The sequence below is a fragment of the Lemur catta genome, chromosome 6 (genome assembly GCF_020740605.2).
Source record: "Lemur catta isolate mLemCat1 chromosome 6, mLemCat1.pri, whole genome shotgun sequence".
Classification (NCBI taxonomy): domain Eukaryota; kingdom Metazoa; phylum Chordata; class Mammalia; order Primates; family Lemuridae; genus Lemur; species Lemur catta.
In genome coordinates this window covers 8,059,312-8,077,625 of record NC_059133.1, presented here as the reverse complement: position 1 = coordinate 8,077,625, position 18,314 = coordinate 8,059,312, and the positions used below count along the sequence as shown (strand labels likewise).

The 18,314-nt window shown below is 49.7% G+C and overlaps 1 protein-coding gene across 2 annotated transcripts in view; it reads left to right on the top strand.

Annotated features, from left to right (window-relative positions):
- The window catches only part of GRAP2 (GRB2 related adaptor protein 2), a 70,613-nt gene that overhangs the window by 46,063 nt on the left and 6,236 nt on the right, over positions 1-18,314 (top strand). The window contains exons 3-8 of one of the 2 annotated variants that reach the window (XM_045554859.1): positions 2,447-2,538; positions 5,622-5,741; positions 9,978-10,146; positions 12,010-12,228; positions 13,267-13,389; positions 14,014-16,343. In XM_045554859.1, coding sequence (XP_045410815.1) covers positions 2,447-2,538; positions 5,622-5,741; positions 9,978-10,146; positions 12,010-12,228; positions 13,267-13,389; positions 14,014-14,193 — 903 coding nt within the window. In that variant the 3' untranslated portion in view covers positions 14,194-16,343. Of the gene's footprint in view, positions 1-2,446; positions 2,539-5,621; positions 5,742-9,977; positions 10,147-12,009; positions 12,229-13,266; positions 13,390-14,013; positions 16,344-18,314 lie in introns of those variants that run through there. The other variant, XM_045554860.1, reaches the window with a different exon arrangement.

The window sequence follows — 18,314 nt, the reverse complement described above, 5'->3', positions numbered from 1 at the left end:
TCCATGTCCTTCAGAATGGACACTGCAGTCCTCCCTCATAAGAATATCACATTTGATGGAATTGTATTTTTTTAAAAAAAGAGTTTACACTTTCTGAAGGACTTTCAGGTTCCAGGGCTCATTTGATCCTCGCATCGGCTCCATGAGGCCCTAGGTGGTTATTATTGTCCCCGAGTTTCAAATGGCTAATTGACTCGCCCAAGGTCACACAGCTAGTGAAAGAACCGAGCTAGAAACCAGGTCTTCCATTCCAAACTCTCAGCTCTGTCTTCTTTCCACCTTGGAAGTGATGTTAGAAATAGGTCGTCATCGCCTCTCCAGTACTTAATGCTCTTTCAATTCTCTTCCCATCTTTTTCTTTGGGAGAGAGAAACCCGAGGGACCCATGACTTCAATGCCACCCACTTTCAGATGATTCCAAAATCCCAAACTCCAGCCCAACCTCTCTCCTGGCTGCAGACTCCAGCTGCTCCCTGAGCTTTCCTGCTCAGCTGAGAATTCAACTCAAATCCCCGCATGTGTCGTGAAGTCCAGGGGTCTTTCCCCAGCCCTGCCCGCTCCTGTGTTTTCTACTTTGTAAAGGCTGCACCACCCACTCAGTCTGCCAAGCCAGAAATCCCTTCTCCCTTAGCTCCCAAGAACAGTCATGAAATCCTGCCCGTTTTGCTTCCTGGATCCTCTGAAATCTGTCCTCCCCTCTTCTCAGCCCAGGCCCTGGTGTCTTGTGTCTGGAGGGCTACACTCGACTTCCTGGTTTCCCTCCCGACTTTGCCCTTCATCTGTCTTTACACTCTGACACAGAACTCTTTCAAGCTCTAAATCTTACTGTTATTTCCCTGCTTAAAATCTTTCCATGGCTCCCCATAAATTTCAAGATAAAAATTCAAACTCTCCCACCTGGGCCACGAGGCCTGTGCATCTGTCTAGCTTCCCCTGTCTCTCCTCCTGGATCCACCGTCTAAACCCCAGCCATGCTGGGCGTCAGTTCCCCCCTTGGATCCTAGAAAGAGGAAGTTCCTTTGCATCTGGGTCACTCCTTTCACAGACAGGGCAGGTCGCTCTCCTCCAAGGAGTCCTTCCTATCCACTTTTGCTCTCCCCTTTCTCATCGTACTTCTACCAGTGCAGACACTTTCAGCTGCAAGATACAGAAACTAAAAATGGCTTAAACAATAACAAAGCTTGGCCCGGCACGGTGGCTCACGCCTGCAATCCTAGCACTCTGGGAGGCCAAGGTGGGAGGATAGCTCAAGGTCAGGAGCTTGAGACCAGTCTGAGCAAGAGAGAGACTCCCGTCTCTACCAAAAAATAGAAAGAAATTAACCAGACAACTAAAAATATATAGAAAAAATTAGCTGGGCATGGTGGCGCATGCCTGTAGTCCCAGCTACTCAGGAGGCTGAGACAGGAGGATCGCTTGAGCCCAGGAGTTTGAGGTTGCTGTGAGCTAGGCTGACGCCATGGCACTCTAACCCGGGCAACAGAGTGAGACTCTGTCTCAAAAATAAAAACAAAAATAAAAAAACAATAACAAAGCTTTATAATTTCTCAAAGTCCAGAAGCAGGAGGGCTCCCAGGTGGTTAATTCAATGGCCCAATAACATTTCCCCTCGTTCACTCTGCTATCCTCATTTAGAATTATTCTTCAACTCTACGTCACAGACTTTAGAAACATTCTCAGTCAGAGGTGGCAAACATTTGTCTTTTAATGAAAATGAATCTCATTTTCTGAAATAACCAGAAGCTACATAGCGTCAGGCCTGGTGAGTAATAGGCATAATCAAGATAGGCCATAATACGTTGGAGTCACAGTCAAGGTGCAACCATAGAGTGACGAGACAGAAGTTTTGGTTTTGCTTCTGATCTGGCTCTAAGAGCAAGATTAGAAAAGGCAACCCAAGTTCAATCCAAATGATTGATGAAACACACACAGTAACTGTTTCCAACACTGGCCTCACTTGGATTGTTTAAGTTTTAATCTGCTTGTTTAAAAAATAAAAACAAATTAAATTTTTAAAAGTTTCTTGCTTACCTGGAAGAGAAAAACAAACAAAACCACCATGGAGTAGCCATTCTTGCCTTCCCACCATCTGCTCAGAGGAAGAACTTAAGGTGCTAAGATCTGGGACAAACGAATTTCCAAGATAGAAGGAGAAAGGAATTCAGGAAAGTCCCTGCGTGCCGGGTCTGGGAGGCCAAGCCACAGTGGGGTGACTTGAGTAGGTGTCCCAAGGGGACAGAAATAACTTGGGGTCAAGAGAAGCCAAACTCCAAAGATAAGCTCACTGTTCCCTGACCGGGCCTGGGGTAAGTCCCAGGGCAGCTGTTTGGTTCCTTTGGCTTATTTGCCTCTAAGTCCAAAGGCCCTTCTTTGCCCTGCAGCCCCTTTCTCTTGCTTTTTGGTGTCGTCCTTGCAGTGTTTTTGTCCTTCCTTCTCCTCTGTGTAGATTTTAAGTAACCAAGAGGAGTGGTTCAAGGCGGAACTTGGGAGCCAAGAAGGATACGTGCCTAAGAATTTCATAGACATCCAGTTTCCTGAGTAAGTATCTGCAGCCTGCTGGGGCGCGCCTGCCCACACACACTCCTCTCGCTCTTTCAGCAGTCACTGGAATTACCCGTGTGCACCTAGGCCACTGTCAAACATGGCTGCCTCTGGAGCTCCTCCCAAGAGCCTCCAGAGCCACACATCGAAAGCCAGGGCAGGAGGGAGATTTTGCATTTTATTTCATTGCCTTTTGAATTTCACACCATGTACATGTATTGCCGATTTTAAATTTTTATAAAATAAGTTTATAAACTCAAGTCATCTACAGTGATTGCAATCACAGAGTTTCCAAGAATTGCAAAGGGGGTGCTGTCGGCTACCCCACTTCAAGAGCTGCTCCTTCAAGGCACTTCGTCACCTCCCAGCCCCACCTCGCAGCTAACCAGGCTCTCCACCCTTCATCGGGTCGGGTGGGAGCGTGGACACTGCCTGCCTTCCTTAAGCGCGCTCACCGCAGTGAGAGAAGTCAGTGGGGGGAAGGGGAATTCCCTTCATAAAGAGGAAATGAAAAATTGAGATTGGGTCTCCTGTGTCTTAAGAATTGACCACAAGGGTTAGATAGAAATCTAATCTTGTCTCAGAGCCAGGGTCTAGCCCAAAGAGCAAAAGTTTGTTTGGAAACCAAAGTGGCATTGGTGACTGCAGTGAGTGCAACAGCAGCACTCATGGTGAGCTAGTGCTGACCAGAGACAGTGGAATGAACACTGACCTTGACCATGCCCTTGATGCTACCAATAATCTGCTAGGTGACTGCATGACCTTCCCTGCTCCTCAAACCTCCCGCCTGTCCCCCACCTCACTCTCAACCCATGGCTTTGCCTCTAGGTTTTCTGGGACAGTGAAAGCCGCCTGAAGAGAAGCTCGCCATGCCCGCCCCCACCCCTACCACATCCGCCCGCCCCTGTAACTGCTCAGACTCTGCCTTCCCTGCAGCTGTCTGGAAGGAACTGTCGGTGCTTCTAGCAGAAATTCTCTCCTTTCTTTCCCACGTTAACTTTCTTTCCTTCTCTGCTGGGTCATTCCCATCAGCAAACACACATGCTTAATTTCTCCCAGCTTACCAAAAACCAAACAAACAAAACAAAACAAAACCTCTTGATCTCAAATCCCCTTCCAGCTGCATTCCATTTCTTCAAAAGTAGGCTGCATTCGCTTTTTCCTACTCCTCCTGGCGCCTGAGCTTCCTGTCCAGGGGGCCACAGGTCCCGTTCTCAGCAGACTTGACCTGGGCTTTCTCCCTCCCAGGGAAACACTTTCTTTGCTGGGCTTGGGGACACCCTTCCTCCCAAGGTGGCTCCTCCCCATCTCTCTGCGGGTTCCTCCTCCTCTCCAATCTCCTTAGGTTCAGAATATCCCCTTCTTGGTGACATCTTTTTCATCACCGTATTTTAAATTACTCTCCCACCCCCACTCCCTGTCCCTCCTCTTTGTTGTCATTTTCTCCACAGCATTCATCATCACGTGACACACGTATGTTCTAATGATTTTGTTTATTGCATGACCCCCCCACACACTAGAATGTAAGTTCCCTGAGAGCGAGGTGCTTGTCTCTTCTGCTTGTCACTCTGTCCCTGGTGCCCGGAAGAGGCACAATAGTAGACGTTCAATAAAGCTGTTAAGTGAATGAATGAAAAGCTTTGGAATGATATGTAATACTGAACTCCTGGCCACCCATGTCTAATACGTAGTATGTGAAAATTTTTGCAAGCCCTGAAACAAGCCACTTATCAAAGAAGCCACCTATCAAATTCCAGTTGGAGGAAAAATGTTTATTTTCTAAATTCCCCTAACTGCCCATTGCCTCTTCTAAAATATATCCTTTGTGGGCCTGCTGCTGTGGAGTGCATCCCGCTCCTCTTATCTTCCTGCACATGGCAATGTTGTAGTGTCACTTGCTCAGCCCTATAGGGGTATGTGGCAAATACTCGGGCAGGATCTGCAGGCCACCAGGAACCCCTGCTTTCAGCCCCCTCAAAGCACAACCAACCTACCCCTGAAGTCCCAGGTCTGGAATAAGTACATCCTTCCTGCTACCCCTGTCTCAGAATCCACGTTCCCAAATTCTAGAAAGCACAGGGAATTGCTCACAAAGAAACCCAAAGCCTAGGCCTGTTGGGCATTTATCTTAAAGGGACATGAGTATTAGCCTTCTTGTGGCAGCAATTAGAGCAGCCACCTTGAACCAATGTGACACAGTCCCCTTTGCCCACTGAGTGATTGCAAACACTCATTTTGCGTGTCTGTGATGGAGGGAGGTTTCTGGCCTCCTGCCCTCAGCCTGTAGCCACTGTTTGCCTTGCCCTGTGTAAGTGTTTGCCTTTTTCATACATGCTGTGCCGTGTGCAGCAATACTTCCAGAGGCTGCCACCCTGACCGTTCTCCTGGAAGAGCAGTTTCTCCTCTGTTTTTCTGTTTGTTTGCACAGTAAAGATTATTTTCCAGCCTGGATTTTTGGGGGAGGGCCCACCTGCTGTGTAGACACTGCTCTCTGGCTGCTGCCAGCCCCGCTCATCTTCACACGTATATGCAGCGCTCCCTGGGTGCCTCGGAGCCCTTGCCGGGCACACGGAGCAAACAAAGCATGCCAGCCAGGTAGCAAGACCCCCCAGGAGGGTAGCTCTCCTTTAGTGCCCTGGGGAGGAGCGGCCACTCTCAGCCCGGTGGCCCCAGCGCCTGAAGCTGCCACTTCCCTCCCTGTGCCCCTCTGTCCCTGCAGCTCTTCTCTGCCCCTCATGCCACTGCGGCAGGCGGCTGCTCCCCACAGCGAGTCACTCCCACACTGCCCCATTTTGGTGCAGTGGCACATTTCCATGATTCAGGTTTTCCAAGCCGGAGAGTGACTTCTCCTGGAGGGAAGGAACAAAGAGAGTGAATCAAGGGGAACTCACTCGCCTTTCCTGAGAACTGCCTAGAGCATTGGATTGGTTTCAAAAAGCTCCTGGCCTCTCTTTGGTCTCCCCCTGCTCTCCACTGAACAGAGTCCCCACCTCTCTCCCTTTCAGTCACCTGTTCTCCGTGTCTCCCTCCTGCCCCTCACGTGTCTCACCGAGATCCTCTTCTTTTATCCTGCCCAATAGATGGTTTCATGAAGGCCTCTCACGACACCAGGCAGAGAACTTACTCATGGGCAAGGAGGTTGGTTTCTTCATCATCCGGGCCAGCCAGAGCTCCCCAGGGGACTTCTCCATCTCTGTCAGGTACTGGCCATTCCCAACACTGCCCTGGCCCTTCTCAGCTGTAACTACTCAAACTACTGAAGCCAAGTGGTGACCTTTGAAGGTGACCCAGTGATCGGAAGCGTGGGTAGCCAAGGAGACCAAGTATGGCAGCATCTAACAACGGTGCTACCGTCCCTTTTCTTCCCAGAATGAGCATACATAACTCTTTAGGACGTTGGTTTGTTTTCAAAATTATTTATACATTCATCTGCCTCCCCCCTAGCCCAGACGCTTCTGGAAGAGCAGGAATTTTCTCTACTTCATCTCTGTGCCTTTAACAGTGGCTGGCACAGATGAGTGTTTGTGGAAGGAAGGAGGGGATGGAGAAGGAAGGGAGCTTCCACTTGTCTGCATCCACTTGGAGGCTTGAATATTAAGCTTTTCTTTTACTACTGATGTATGTCTGAAGAAGGGTAAGAAAAAAACAGAATCCCCAGTCCTTGCTGTAGGATACACAGGGAAGGAAAAGGGGTGATACCTTTCCTCCCCACCACAGGGGTCACAGCCCACACTCCTCAAACAAAGACAGTTTAACAAGAGAAAAGCATAATGAATTTGTTTAATCAAAGTTTTGTGTGATTAAGGGAGCCTTCAAAAATGAAGACCCAAAGACCCAGGGAAAACTGTCTATTCTTATGCTCAGTTGTGATAAAGGGTGGACAGCCATGTAGAAATGTGACTGGACAGAAAGGGTGTGATCTGCTGGTGACAGACTGGGCGAGGAGGCCCAGCAGGCCCGTCTGTTCAGATTCCTCTCGGCCTCCCTGTGGCACTCCTTCCTCCTGGTACAGGGCAGGACCCCTCTGGAACAAGGGTCTTCTGACGTACTGTCAGACAAGGTAGGTCAGAGAATTTCTTTATGGCCATCTCTTACACAGAAAGGGGAGGAAAAGCTACCGTTTTATGGCCTGCTTTGGAGGAGAGGGGTTCTAGTGTCTATGACCAGCCTTGGGGAAGAGGAATTCTGGTTTCTGTGACTCGCTTTGGGAGAGAAAGAGGGCAGGAGAAGGTCAGAGGGAGACTTTGCTTCTGAGGCCTTCTGGTCCCCTTTGGTTCAAAGTACTCAGCGTGACAAGGGGAATCATTTTCTAAGCCCCAACAAATACAGATATAGTCACAGGCAGCTGAACACACAGAAAGGCTACCTTGGCACAGCACAATACAGCAAAAGTGAAAACAGCAGAGCCAAGGAGGGCCAAGGGTTGGGGGCTGTCACAGCGAAATGTCTCTCATGTGCAGCACCTGGGAGGAAGTGACTCAGTCCAGGCGTAGACATTACACAGCCCCAAACTCAGAAGCCCCAAGTCTGAACGCACGGCGTGTGGTCAGCACGTTGGGGATTGCAAGTCACGCCTTAGATTTGGTGACCACATGTGAAAGTACGAGAAATAATGCTGATAGCAGATTAGGAGGCGGGTGACAACCTGCACCATAAAACCTTACCGTCGACTTAATTAACAGGAAGTGCTGACCTGGATTGTTCAATATATGAAAGGCACGCAACTTTACTCATCTCAAGAACAGAAATCCAATCTCAGGTAATAAACGGTGGCCACGTTGCTATTTAGAAAGAATGAATGTTCGTGAATATTTTAGAGGATAGGCAGGAAGGACTTACAAATAATGGGTCAACTGTTGGCTGCACACGTGCTTCCAAGGTGCTTGAAAATCACTTGGTCTCTTTAGTGTTGCTCTTGCTATCTTGCTTAAACTCTCAATTTTCCCTAACAGAAATTTTCTTTTTCACAGCTTGGGTGATGGTAAACTTTAGCTCAGGCAATATTGATGTATCACAAATTCTGAACTTGTTAGGTCTTAATTCATGAAATTTTGCTCTCTTAATATATCTTATAAGTCAAACCTATTTCCTAAGTCCCCTCCCCACCCCACCCCCACCATAAACTGGACCAAGTAATCTGTTAGATTGAAAGGCATCTCTTGGTGTCTTTGGTTTGCATGAAGATGACTCTGGCTTTTTCAGGTAGGAATTATGGTTTATATTTCCTGTATTAGAGTGAGTTCTACAAACAGTCAGCCTTGACTTCCGCCAAAGTCTTCCCTGATATCGAGGCGATGCAGCGTCCTGTCACGGTGATGATTACCACACTGACTGTCACATCTTCTGCAGGAATGTTGTATCATGTACTCCAAAGCAAAATCATTTTTATTTATTTTCACATCTATTTTCTGTCATGGGCACAAACAATTAAGAGCTAATTGTAGCTCTATAACTTAGCATTTGGTAAAGATCTAAAGTACTAGAATTTGGAGTCTAGAGTCCTGAGTTACATCCTTTTCTTGTCACTCTTAGGACTTGAGACAATGGTCAGGCCATTTTCTCTCCATAGACCAAGATGACCAACTGCAACCCTGACATTTATCCTTGCAGCTTACAAGAGTGAAATGGATACTGTTTCACACTCTAAGTTCTTTGACTATGAAGTGATGGATGAATAATTATAATATCACAAGACTACTTCCTCCTCCTCACCCAGACTATGAGTTGAGCCATGGAGTCTTAGAGTGAAGAAAGTATCTGTTAGTGGCCAAAAGCAAAGGGGAAGACCATGCAGTGAATGCAATGTGTTAATTACTACCCCAAATCAATCAAGCAAGAGGTTACTGCACAACCTTTAGCCTCACCCAGCTATGAGCAGAGCCCAGCATGTAGGATGAGACTGAGGGTCAGAATTTCTGTCCCCTTCTGAACACAGATCCTTAAATCCATCCCTAAGAACCTCCACTTACCTTCAGGGGTGTCTTTACTCTCCAAGACCCTTTAAATTCTTGACCCTTCTTCTAGATCAGGCAATTGGTATCATTAATGCCAGCTTATTTTTAGACAGAAATGTATGTCTGTTTGAAAAATAAACTTTATATCCAAAAGAGAATGACTTGGCAATGGAGTAAGACTGGGTCTAATAGCAAAGGCTCAGTCCACCCTTCCCAGATGGATAAAATTCAGTTTCTCCAGCCCTGGTATGAATGTGCCCCATCACTGTGAGTCCAGGCTGGTATCAAAAGGTGCTGATCAAAAACCAAACAGCATGTTTACGTGGTGTGACAAACTCACTAGACTGGAATCAGAGACCCAGGGTCCCTGCCCCAACTCTGCCGCTCTCTCACTGTGACCTTGACCAAACCCTGTGCCTCTCTGGGTCTCAGCATCCTCATCTGTAAAATGGAGAAGTAAGGCTACCCAGTCTCCAAGGTCCTTTCCTATTAAAACTCTACAGTTCCATACAATGCTTTTCCCCCCAAATTCAAAAGACTTGGTAACCTTATTCATGCAAAACATAAACCAAGATCAAGAGATCCTCAATATATACAGAATAAACATGACAGTTTTATTAGGGAAGCAAGTAGCTTCTTACCTGCCAGTGCAAGTTTATAGTTATAGTTTAAAGGAGACGCCTCAAAGTATTTCTAACAGAAAGATAATGGGGCTTAAAAAACCACCTCTGCTGCTGAGTCCTTAACACCTGCAGTCCCCTAGCCCCTGGGCCTTGGACCAGCACCAGGAACTGGGCCACACAGCAGGAGGTGAGCGGTGATGAGGAAGCAAAGCCCTGCCTGCACCCACAGGTGCTCCCCATCGCTCTCATCACTGCCCGAACCCCACCCCCCTCAGATCAGCATTGGCATCAGCCCCTCATAGGAGTGCAAACCCCACTGCAAACCGCGTATCAAGGGATCCAGGTTGCACCTTCTGGTGAGAATCCAACACCTGATGAACTGAGGTGGAGTCAAGTTGGTAATGCACCCTCCCCACCCCCCAGTCCATGGAAAAAACTGTCTTCCATGAAACCGGTCCCTGATGTCAGAAAGGTTGGGGACTGCTGCTTAACACAGTACAGGACTTGGGTGTTGCCATATTTCAAACAAACATTATGAAAAGGACTTTGATCTCTTAGTCTTTAAGGTACTGGAACATTTCTTTCTTGTAAAACATTGGTTCCAGTGTTCGGGACAGATTCCAGCTTATCTGATTGCCTTGTGATAATGTAAAAATCTAGCATAGCCTGTGTCCTAAGTGGTCTGTCCCGCAAACCCCCTGCTAAAGCTTGGCTGGGCCAGCTCACCTGCCCAGTGATGAGTGATCCAGGTCTACATTTCCTGCTCAAACAGAACTCCACCCTCTCTAGATGCAAGCAGCCTGGAGGAGGGGCCATTGTCACCATGTAACATACAATTTGGGTTTGCCTTGGTCTCCAGGCATGAGGATGACGTTCAGCACTTCAAGGTCATGCGAGACAACAAGGGTAATTACTTCCTGTGGACTGAGAAGTTCCCATCCCTAAATAAGCTGGTGGACTACTACAGGACAACGTCCATCTCCAAACAGAAGCAAATCCTCCTAAGGGACAGAAGCCGAGAAGATCAGGTACGCTCTGGGTCCCAATGAACCCCAATCTAGAAATTTTAGGCAGCTCAGGTTTCCATGTGAACCACCAAGAAAATGCATCTGATGAGCAGATCCTCTGAACATCCTGAAAGGCAGAGTAACTCTGAAGTCAGATCTCAGTTTAAACCCCAGCTTAACATTTCCTAGCTATGTGACTTTGGAAAGTCCTCCTGTGCTCAGTTTCCTCATTCAAAAAATGGGGGTAATGGTGATATCTACTTCACGGGGTGGTTGTGAAGGTTGGAGAAGATAATTCATCTTCATCCCTTCCATCATTCCTAATCACTCAACAAATATTAGCTCTTGGTGTGGATGCTGTTGTCTTGTTATTCATAGACATTGCTATATCCTGGTTTTCAGCCTAGCTCAGGAGTTGATCAAGGATGACAGAGTCAGGGGGCTACAGACAGGGATCGTAAGGAGCAGCCTAGAGTCCAGGACTAAAGCAGCAGGTGGAGTTTTGTGATGGGATTGGGGCAGGGGTGAGGTAGAGGGACATGGGAGGAGAAAACTGTACCTGGAATTCTTACACTTGGAACTGTTTGGAACATAGACTATTGTTTTAATAGAAAATGCATCAGACAGACCTGGCATTGAATCCTGATTTAATCCCTTAACTACCACTAATACCTAGGCAAGTCAAGAAACCTTCCTGAGTATCAGTTTTCTCATCTGTACAATGGAGAGAACAATAATCCCTCCCTCACTGGGCCATTGTGAGGATTAAATGAGATAATATAGCTAAGCATGGCCATGGAGCCTGGCCCATAGTCGGCACTAAGGAAACGTTAACTTGCCTTCTATAAATAAATTCACACACTCACTCACACACACACAATTTATAAACTATTTTCCAAAGGAAATAATATGGTTATAAGAGATAGATATTATAAGAAGCAGCATTCACAAGAATAGCTGAAATCCTAGGGACAGGTTACTTGAAATGGCACCAGGACTGTAAAAGCAACATGTGCTTTGCAGAAGGACAGAAAACCCTGCCTTTCAAGCCCTTGGTTGCTTTTAAGCCTGAGAAGTTACTGTCCAAGGAGAAAACGGTGCCCCGCCAAGGGCATACAAAAGTTCAGAAAGGAACACAAAGGTTAACCAAGACCATGTGAATTATTTTAACCAGGAAACAGAGAGATTAACTTACTAGGATGTGTGTTCAGAGGTAAGAGAGGCAATATATAATAGCATTAAACTGGATTAAATGAGTTAATATTTGTAAAGTGCTTAGAACAGTGCTTGGTATATACTAAGCCCATGGGCCCTGTGTAATTAATTGTTTGTCAAATAAAAATAACAATAAAATATTTCTGATGCATGAGGTTGTTCTAACATTGAGCAGAAAGGCCTTGCTCCTTCCCAGCACGCCCAGCGGCCGCCTGGTTTCCATGGTGCTGCGGGAGCGTTGCTGTTTGGGTCTCGGTCACCAGGCTATAAATGACAGTTCAAAATCATGCAAAGTCAACAGCGGAGCTTATCTGGAGGGTAGAATGTCCAGCAGAGTGGCAACATGTGATAAGGAGAGGTGGCACTGTGTCAGTAAAATGGAATATTTAAGCTTGATTACACAGAAAAACAGACAAGCCCACTAGGAATGGATTGAGGGGTACGGCATGGAAAGTGTGTCTGTGAACCAGACACCTGAACTCCTGACACTGGGAGAAACCGAGAACGGAGAGGCCACTTTGGAGAATGTGAAGGTCTGACCCATCCATTCTCTTTACCGTGAACCGTCCCACCTGCTATTTCTTGGCGCCATGGTGAGCAAAGTCTAGGAGCGAATGCCGGGCAGGTAGGGCCAGAGGATCCCGGAAGCATCTCTGTTCTCTCTCCCAGGGTCGCCGGGGCAACAGCCTGGACCGGAGGTCCCCGGGAGGCCCCCACCTCAGCGGGGCTGGCGGAGAGGAAGTGCGGCCCTCCGTGAACCGGAAGCTGTCGGACCTCCCGCCGGCCCTGCCCTCGCAGCCCCAGCAGCCCGCGCAGGCGCCCCTGCAGTACGCCCTGGCGCCGCAGCCGCCGCCGCAGCGCTACCTGCAGCACCCCCACTTTCACCAGGTAGCCTGCGAGGATGGAGAGGGCACGAGGGGGTGGGAAGGAGGACCCGCCCTCCCCGCAGGCCTGGCCGAGGCCCCTCAGGTCTCACAGAGTTCACGAAGACGATCCTGGGCTCCCCACGTGGCGGAAATATGGAAACTGCTCTTGGCAAAGAAGCCTCTGCGAATTAAACGGCTCCCTGCCTGAATACGCAGCAATTTCTCCATTTTCCCATCTGCACAATTCTAAATCTATTCCTGCCCCTTAACCCATCTGGATATCGAGAGCCACAGGCAAAAAGGATTAATACCCGCCGTGGAGCCTTGTTTATTTATTTATTTATTTATCCTCCACCTTGGTCCAGATGGGATTTCAGGCGGCTTACCGAGAGGGACAATGCAGCCAGATAACATCGTTCCTAAATTCCTTAGCAGGGCACACAAAGGCCTTTGTGAGCTGCCACATCCATTTCCCCAGTCTCATCTCCTGCGCCCTCCCTGCACCCCCAGCCAACATGCGTTCCAGCGACCCTACAAGACCTTTAGTTACCTGAACGGTCCATTTCACTTTCTCTCATGCCTTTGTGGCTGTTTATATGCTGATCCCTCTGTCTCGAGTGCCCTTCCCTGGCCAGTCCTGCTCCTCTTTTAAGCTGGAGAGCAAGCACCACCTCTTCTACGAAGCCTTCTCTGACTTACCCCGGCAGACTTGGACACTTTTCTCCCTGCTCACTTACCACGTACATGTGCACGGTGCCCACTCTGAACAGAAGTGCCCCGAAGCCAGGGACCTTCTCTTTGCGGCTTTATATCCCTAGTGCCTGGACAGAGGGTCAGAGCTTGCTAAATATTTCTTGATTGAATAAGTGAAACCCGTGTTTGCCTTCAGAGTCTAAGGCCCCTTGGTCCTCCTTCCCCCTCTCCGTCATCGAGGGTTTAACTGCCATCGTCAGCAAGCAGCAAGTATCCCTGGGATACTGGCTGTGTGGATGGCATCCGAGCAGGGCCCTGGGGGAGCCCAGCAGCGGGGTGACGGGTCCTCTGCTGCCTCTGTTTCTAGGAGCGCCGAGGAGGCAGCCTTGACATAAACGATGGACACTGTGGCACCGGCCTGGGCAGCGAAATGAACGCAGCCCTCATGCATCGCAGACACACAGACCCGGTGCAGCTGCAGGCAGCAGGGGTAGGTGGACTGTCCTTCTCCAGACTCCCCAGGGGGAAGGCTGAGGGACTGAGTTCAATGGAGGAGGCAGGGCAGGAGGGACCCGAACTGCACAGAGCTCAAACTCAAGGCGGGGGCGCCCGGCGAGTGACGGTGTGGGGAGGTCTGGGGCAAGCCTGTCCCCGAAGCTCCACCCAGTCTGCTGTCCCAGTCTGGCTGTCGGGCCTTCCCTGCTGTCATCGTTCTTGGCTCTGGTCTTTGTCATCTTTATGGCAGTTCTTTATCGCTGCCTTTATCACCAAGGTCTATCTTCACTCGTGACTCCATCGCACTAACACGGGGGGCCATTATTCTGGGCATGTTGCCATTCTGTTTGTCACTTGAAGAAATAAAAATACCACCTACTGATGTGGAGAGGGTAATTCCCAAGGGTTCTCTAGGGGCCTTGGACGATAACATCTCTGCCACTAACAGTCCTGAGTCCCATGCACAGGGCTATGCCCCTGCATGAGCTTTAGATTGCAGCAGGGTCAGCCCCAGGCTCTGGGAGGATGTGGCTGTGGCCAGAAGCCAGCGGACCCTCTGCTCCGAGGAGAGCCTGGCCGGCCAACGGCTCAGCAGAGCTCCCTGTGCTTCCCCCAACAGCGAGTGCGGTGGGCCCGGGCACTGTACGACTTCGAGGCCCTCGAGGACGACGAGCTAGGATTCCACAGCGGAGAGGTGGTCGAGGTCCTGGATAGCTCCAACCCGTCCTGGTGGACCGGCCGACTGCACAACAAACTGGGCCTCTTCCCTGCCAACTACGTGGCACCCATGACTCGATGAACCCTTCGGGGGGCCAGAGGCCTTTAGTCTGAAGCTTCCCACAAGAGAGGGGACAAGGAAAAAAGGCTGGACTGCATGACTACATATACATACATATGTCTATGTATGCCTATGTACACACACAATGTTTTATAATAGTAATTTATTGGCAACTGGGTTGGCTAATTAGTTGGTATGAACAGGAGCTTGGGTGGAGAATGATATTCATACTTGTTTGTCTATTCCCTTCCGGGGTGTGCGGAAGGCAGTGGGGGGATGGGGAGGGGGGTGCAGGGAAATGAAATGGAACTTCCTTCTGTCCTTGACTCACAACGCTTCCTCCTTGCCTTGGGTATTTTCATGGAGAGTAGCTAAGCCGAGACCACACCCCGGTGTTGGACAGCCTTGGACGCAGAACAGCAGGGTGGAGTTGGACTTGATGGGGCACGTTCTGGCTCCCCTGGAGGGTGTGCAGGGCAGCCCTGCTCCTGCTCTCCACGTTGTGGGCACGGCTGCACTGAGAACCGAGGTGCCGATCCAGTGCCGCAGGCAGCCGAGCAAGTCTGAGCTGGGAGCGGGCTGGGGCGGAGAGGCAGCGCGGTGCTGGAGAGGCCCGCCTGGGCAGGGCTGGCCTCCTAGTCGATGCCCAGCCAAGGCTTTCATGTCCCTCAAATGAATGTTCCCTGCGGCTGACAGGAGAGAGTGTCTCCAACACGGAGAAACGGACACGCTGTGAGGAGCCCGGCACTAGGAAATCGAGGGGTTTTTCACAGCCCCCCAGTGGCTACTCAGATGTAAGCTCCGCTTCCCCAGCTGCGAGCAAAGTAGCATCCTAGATTCTGCAACGTGCTGGGGAAGCCCTGGCTGAGAATGCCAAAGTTTAGAGTCATCGTTTGATGGTTACAAGGGTGTGTTTTCAGGGCTCTGTTTGTTTTTCCTCTTGATTTTCTGTGATTTGAAAAGGCCCTGCCCAGTGGCACAGAGAGAAGCCCACTTAACAAGAGCATCAGCTATTGATTGATTGAACATGGCCCCTGGCGGAAGCTGGCTTTGAAATGAGCTTCCTGTTCGAGCTGACCCACTGCTGGCCTCCCCCCAAGAGCTGCACCTGAGGAGAGGAGCCATCCCACCACCACTGTCCCTCCTTCTCACCTCAAACCAGAATCCTGTGTCCTAGGGCTCCCAGCCTGGCTGGGGGGAAGAGACACTGCAGAGGAAGCTCAGGGCCTTAGTGGAGCCTACAAGCAAACGAGTCTGCACAGAGGGTACCTAGAAGGAGTGTGTGCGTGTGAGTGGGTGGGTGTGACCTCTGCGTGCATGCATGTGTGTGCTCATGTGCTGAGACAGGAAAGAAAGGGTTGGAGTGAAAGTGTTGGTGAGGGAGCCTGGGGTGGGGTGTTCTCTTCCCCAGCACTTTCTGCTCTAAGGAGGGACCGGGGAGCAGCCATTGTTGAAGGTGGTGTGAGAAGAATGAGTTTCTGACTCAGAAGTAACGGCCAGTGTAACATAAGCTGTGTCCCTTGTGACTCTGATTCTATGGTTCTCTGATCTCCATGTTCCCTTTAGAGAAAAAGCGGAGAAAGGGCCCCTGGGTGGGTCTGGGAGGGAAAAGACAATAGTCTGGCAGAGGTGGGGGAGACGAGCACGAGTGAGGCGCATCTGCAGCCTTTGGAAGTGAAAGCAGGAGAAGAACAGTGACGGACACATCTCAGAGGGCCAGGGAGGAGCGCGAGCTGCACAGAGAGAGGAAAGGGAGCCAGAGGTGAAGTGGGCCAGCGGGAGAGCAGGGTGACAGCCAGTGGCAGGCGGAGCACAGGAGGGAGGGCCGGGCAGGTGGGCAAAGGTGGAAGCAGCAGCTGTGGAAGGCAGGGAGCAAAGAAGTACCAGAATGAAAAGCACGGGGAGAAAGAGCAAAGGCCAAGGAGACCTCATAAGCTATTCAGGGCTGAGTAACGTGAACTGGGACAGTAAATGAAAGCCGAAAGCAACGTTTGACTTTACAGTATCTACAAACCATATGCTATAAGCAGCCCACAAACTTCGTCCATTTGTCTGATCCTGTGGGAGGACCAGCCCCGGTCAGACAAAGGTACATGATTCGATTCTGGACTAGATTTTGTGCCTCGAAACTCTTCTCAAGAAAGCAGAAATAAAACAGGTGTCCTTGTTTTGCTGCGCTGTGTCTGGTGTCTGTGTCGCATGCCCCTCGGGTGGGGAGCGGGAGTGAGGCCGCGGGGTGGCAGGGGTCACTGGCCTGGAAAGGCCGACCACGTGGGCGTTGTGAGCAGAGTTTCGGAACCCCCAGAACTGCGTGTTCTGTTCTAGCAAAGGCTACTGTGGGAGTATGTGGGAGTATTTGTTATCAAGACACTAAAACTGCCTTGCCCTGCTCATCAGTGTGGCTCAATTCAGAAGGAAGTGATAGAGTCACCGAGATCACCATGGAGAACGAGGGACCGGATAAGAGGACAAGGACCAAACTGTCCACACTGAGGGGGAGGGAGAGCTCACTCTCCTCAGCCCCTGGTGCTGCCCAGGGGAGCAACTTGCCGTGTGCCCCCCGAACCCCAGTTTCTACCTGGCAGCATTTCGGCACCAGGGCAGTGTCCACCCGGTGCCTCTCACCAGCCACACAACCAGCAACCAACACATTGTGTCTGCGTTTGCCTGCAATGCTCTACGTGACTTGGCAGCAGGGAACTTCCAGAGAAAAGCCAGTCCCTGCTGGACTGCTGCCGCACACTGCATTTCAAATGCCTGCACCTGCCACTCCCCTCCCACTTTTACGTGGCCTAAGGGTGATCTGAGGTGAGGCTTCTGAAAACTTAAAGTGCCGATGAATTACCTGGAATTGCCTGGAGATGGAGACCGTGTTAAAATGCAGATTCCAATTCAGTCCTGAATTTCTAACAAGCTACCAGGTGCTCTTGTGGGGTCCACACTTTCAGTAGCAAGGGCAAAGAACTTAGCAGAGAGCTAAACAGCTACAAAATTCTAATTTTCTGGGGATGTGCAGCCATTTTTCTTTGCTGCTAACAAACAAATGACTTTGGCTTTGGAACACATGCAATTCAGAACTGTCATTACGATATCATTCATATTATCTTAGCATCGTCATCTTCATCAGCAATCAAAACACTTTAGAGCGAGAGACATTCAGATGAAATACAAACAGGAATCTCCTAATAATTATTTTAAACATGAGCAGAGGCTGCAGAAGAAGCTGTGAAAGCTTTCTCAGGAAATCTTTAAACATAAAACTGATTCCCATTGGATGTGGCGCTGGCTAAGGCAGGGGAATGGGCCTGTGTGACAGCATTAGCTCCCAGCTAACCTAAAGCATGACAGCCCACACTGGGGATAGATGGCATGGTCATGGTTGAAATATTTGCTGTTTGCCTTGTCTAAAGTCAACATTTCAACCTGTCTGTTCCAAGGCAAGGGTGTGAGAAAAACCTTTATTGTCTCAATTCTTTTTTTTTTTTTTTTTTTTGAGACAGAGTCTCACTCTGTTGCCCTGGGATAGAGTACAGTGGTGTCATCATAGCTCGCAGCAACCTCAAATTCCTGGGCTCAAGCGATCCTCCTACCTCAGCTTCCCGAGTAGCTGTGACTACAGGCATGCACCACCATGCCCAGCTAATCTTTCCATGTTTAGTAGAGACGGGGTCTCACTCTTGCTCAGGCTGGTCTTGAACTCCTGACCTCAAGTGATCCTCCCACCTCAGCCTCCCAGAGTGCTAGAGTGACAGGCGTGAGCTGCCGTGCCTGGCCTGTTTCAATTCTTTTTTAAAAATACTTCTCAGGTTCCTGCATTCACTCCATCACCACAGCCATGCCACTGTCATCTCTGCCTTTGGAAACTGTCTTAGCCTCCATACTTTTCTCCCTGCCCCTTTGCCCCCAATTCATTCTCCACACAGACTCGAGGGCAATTTTTACAAAAATCAGTCTGATCACATCACTCCCCTTCCCATTGGAGTTAGGCTTACATTTGGAATCCTAATGTGGCCCTGCAAGGTCTGGCCCCTGCCTCTCTCCAGCCTCCTCTTCTGCCTCTCCCCGCCACCCCCCACTTGCTTTCACGACCCTGCCCTGCTGACCTTTGAACCTCCAGGTGGCCAAGGATTTGTCCTCAGATC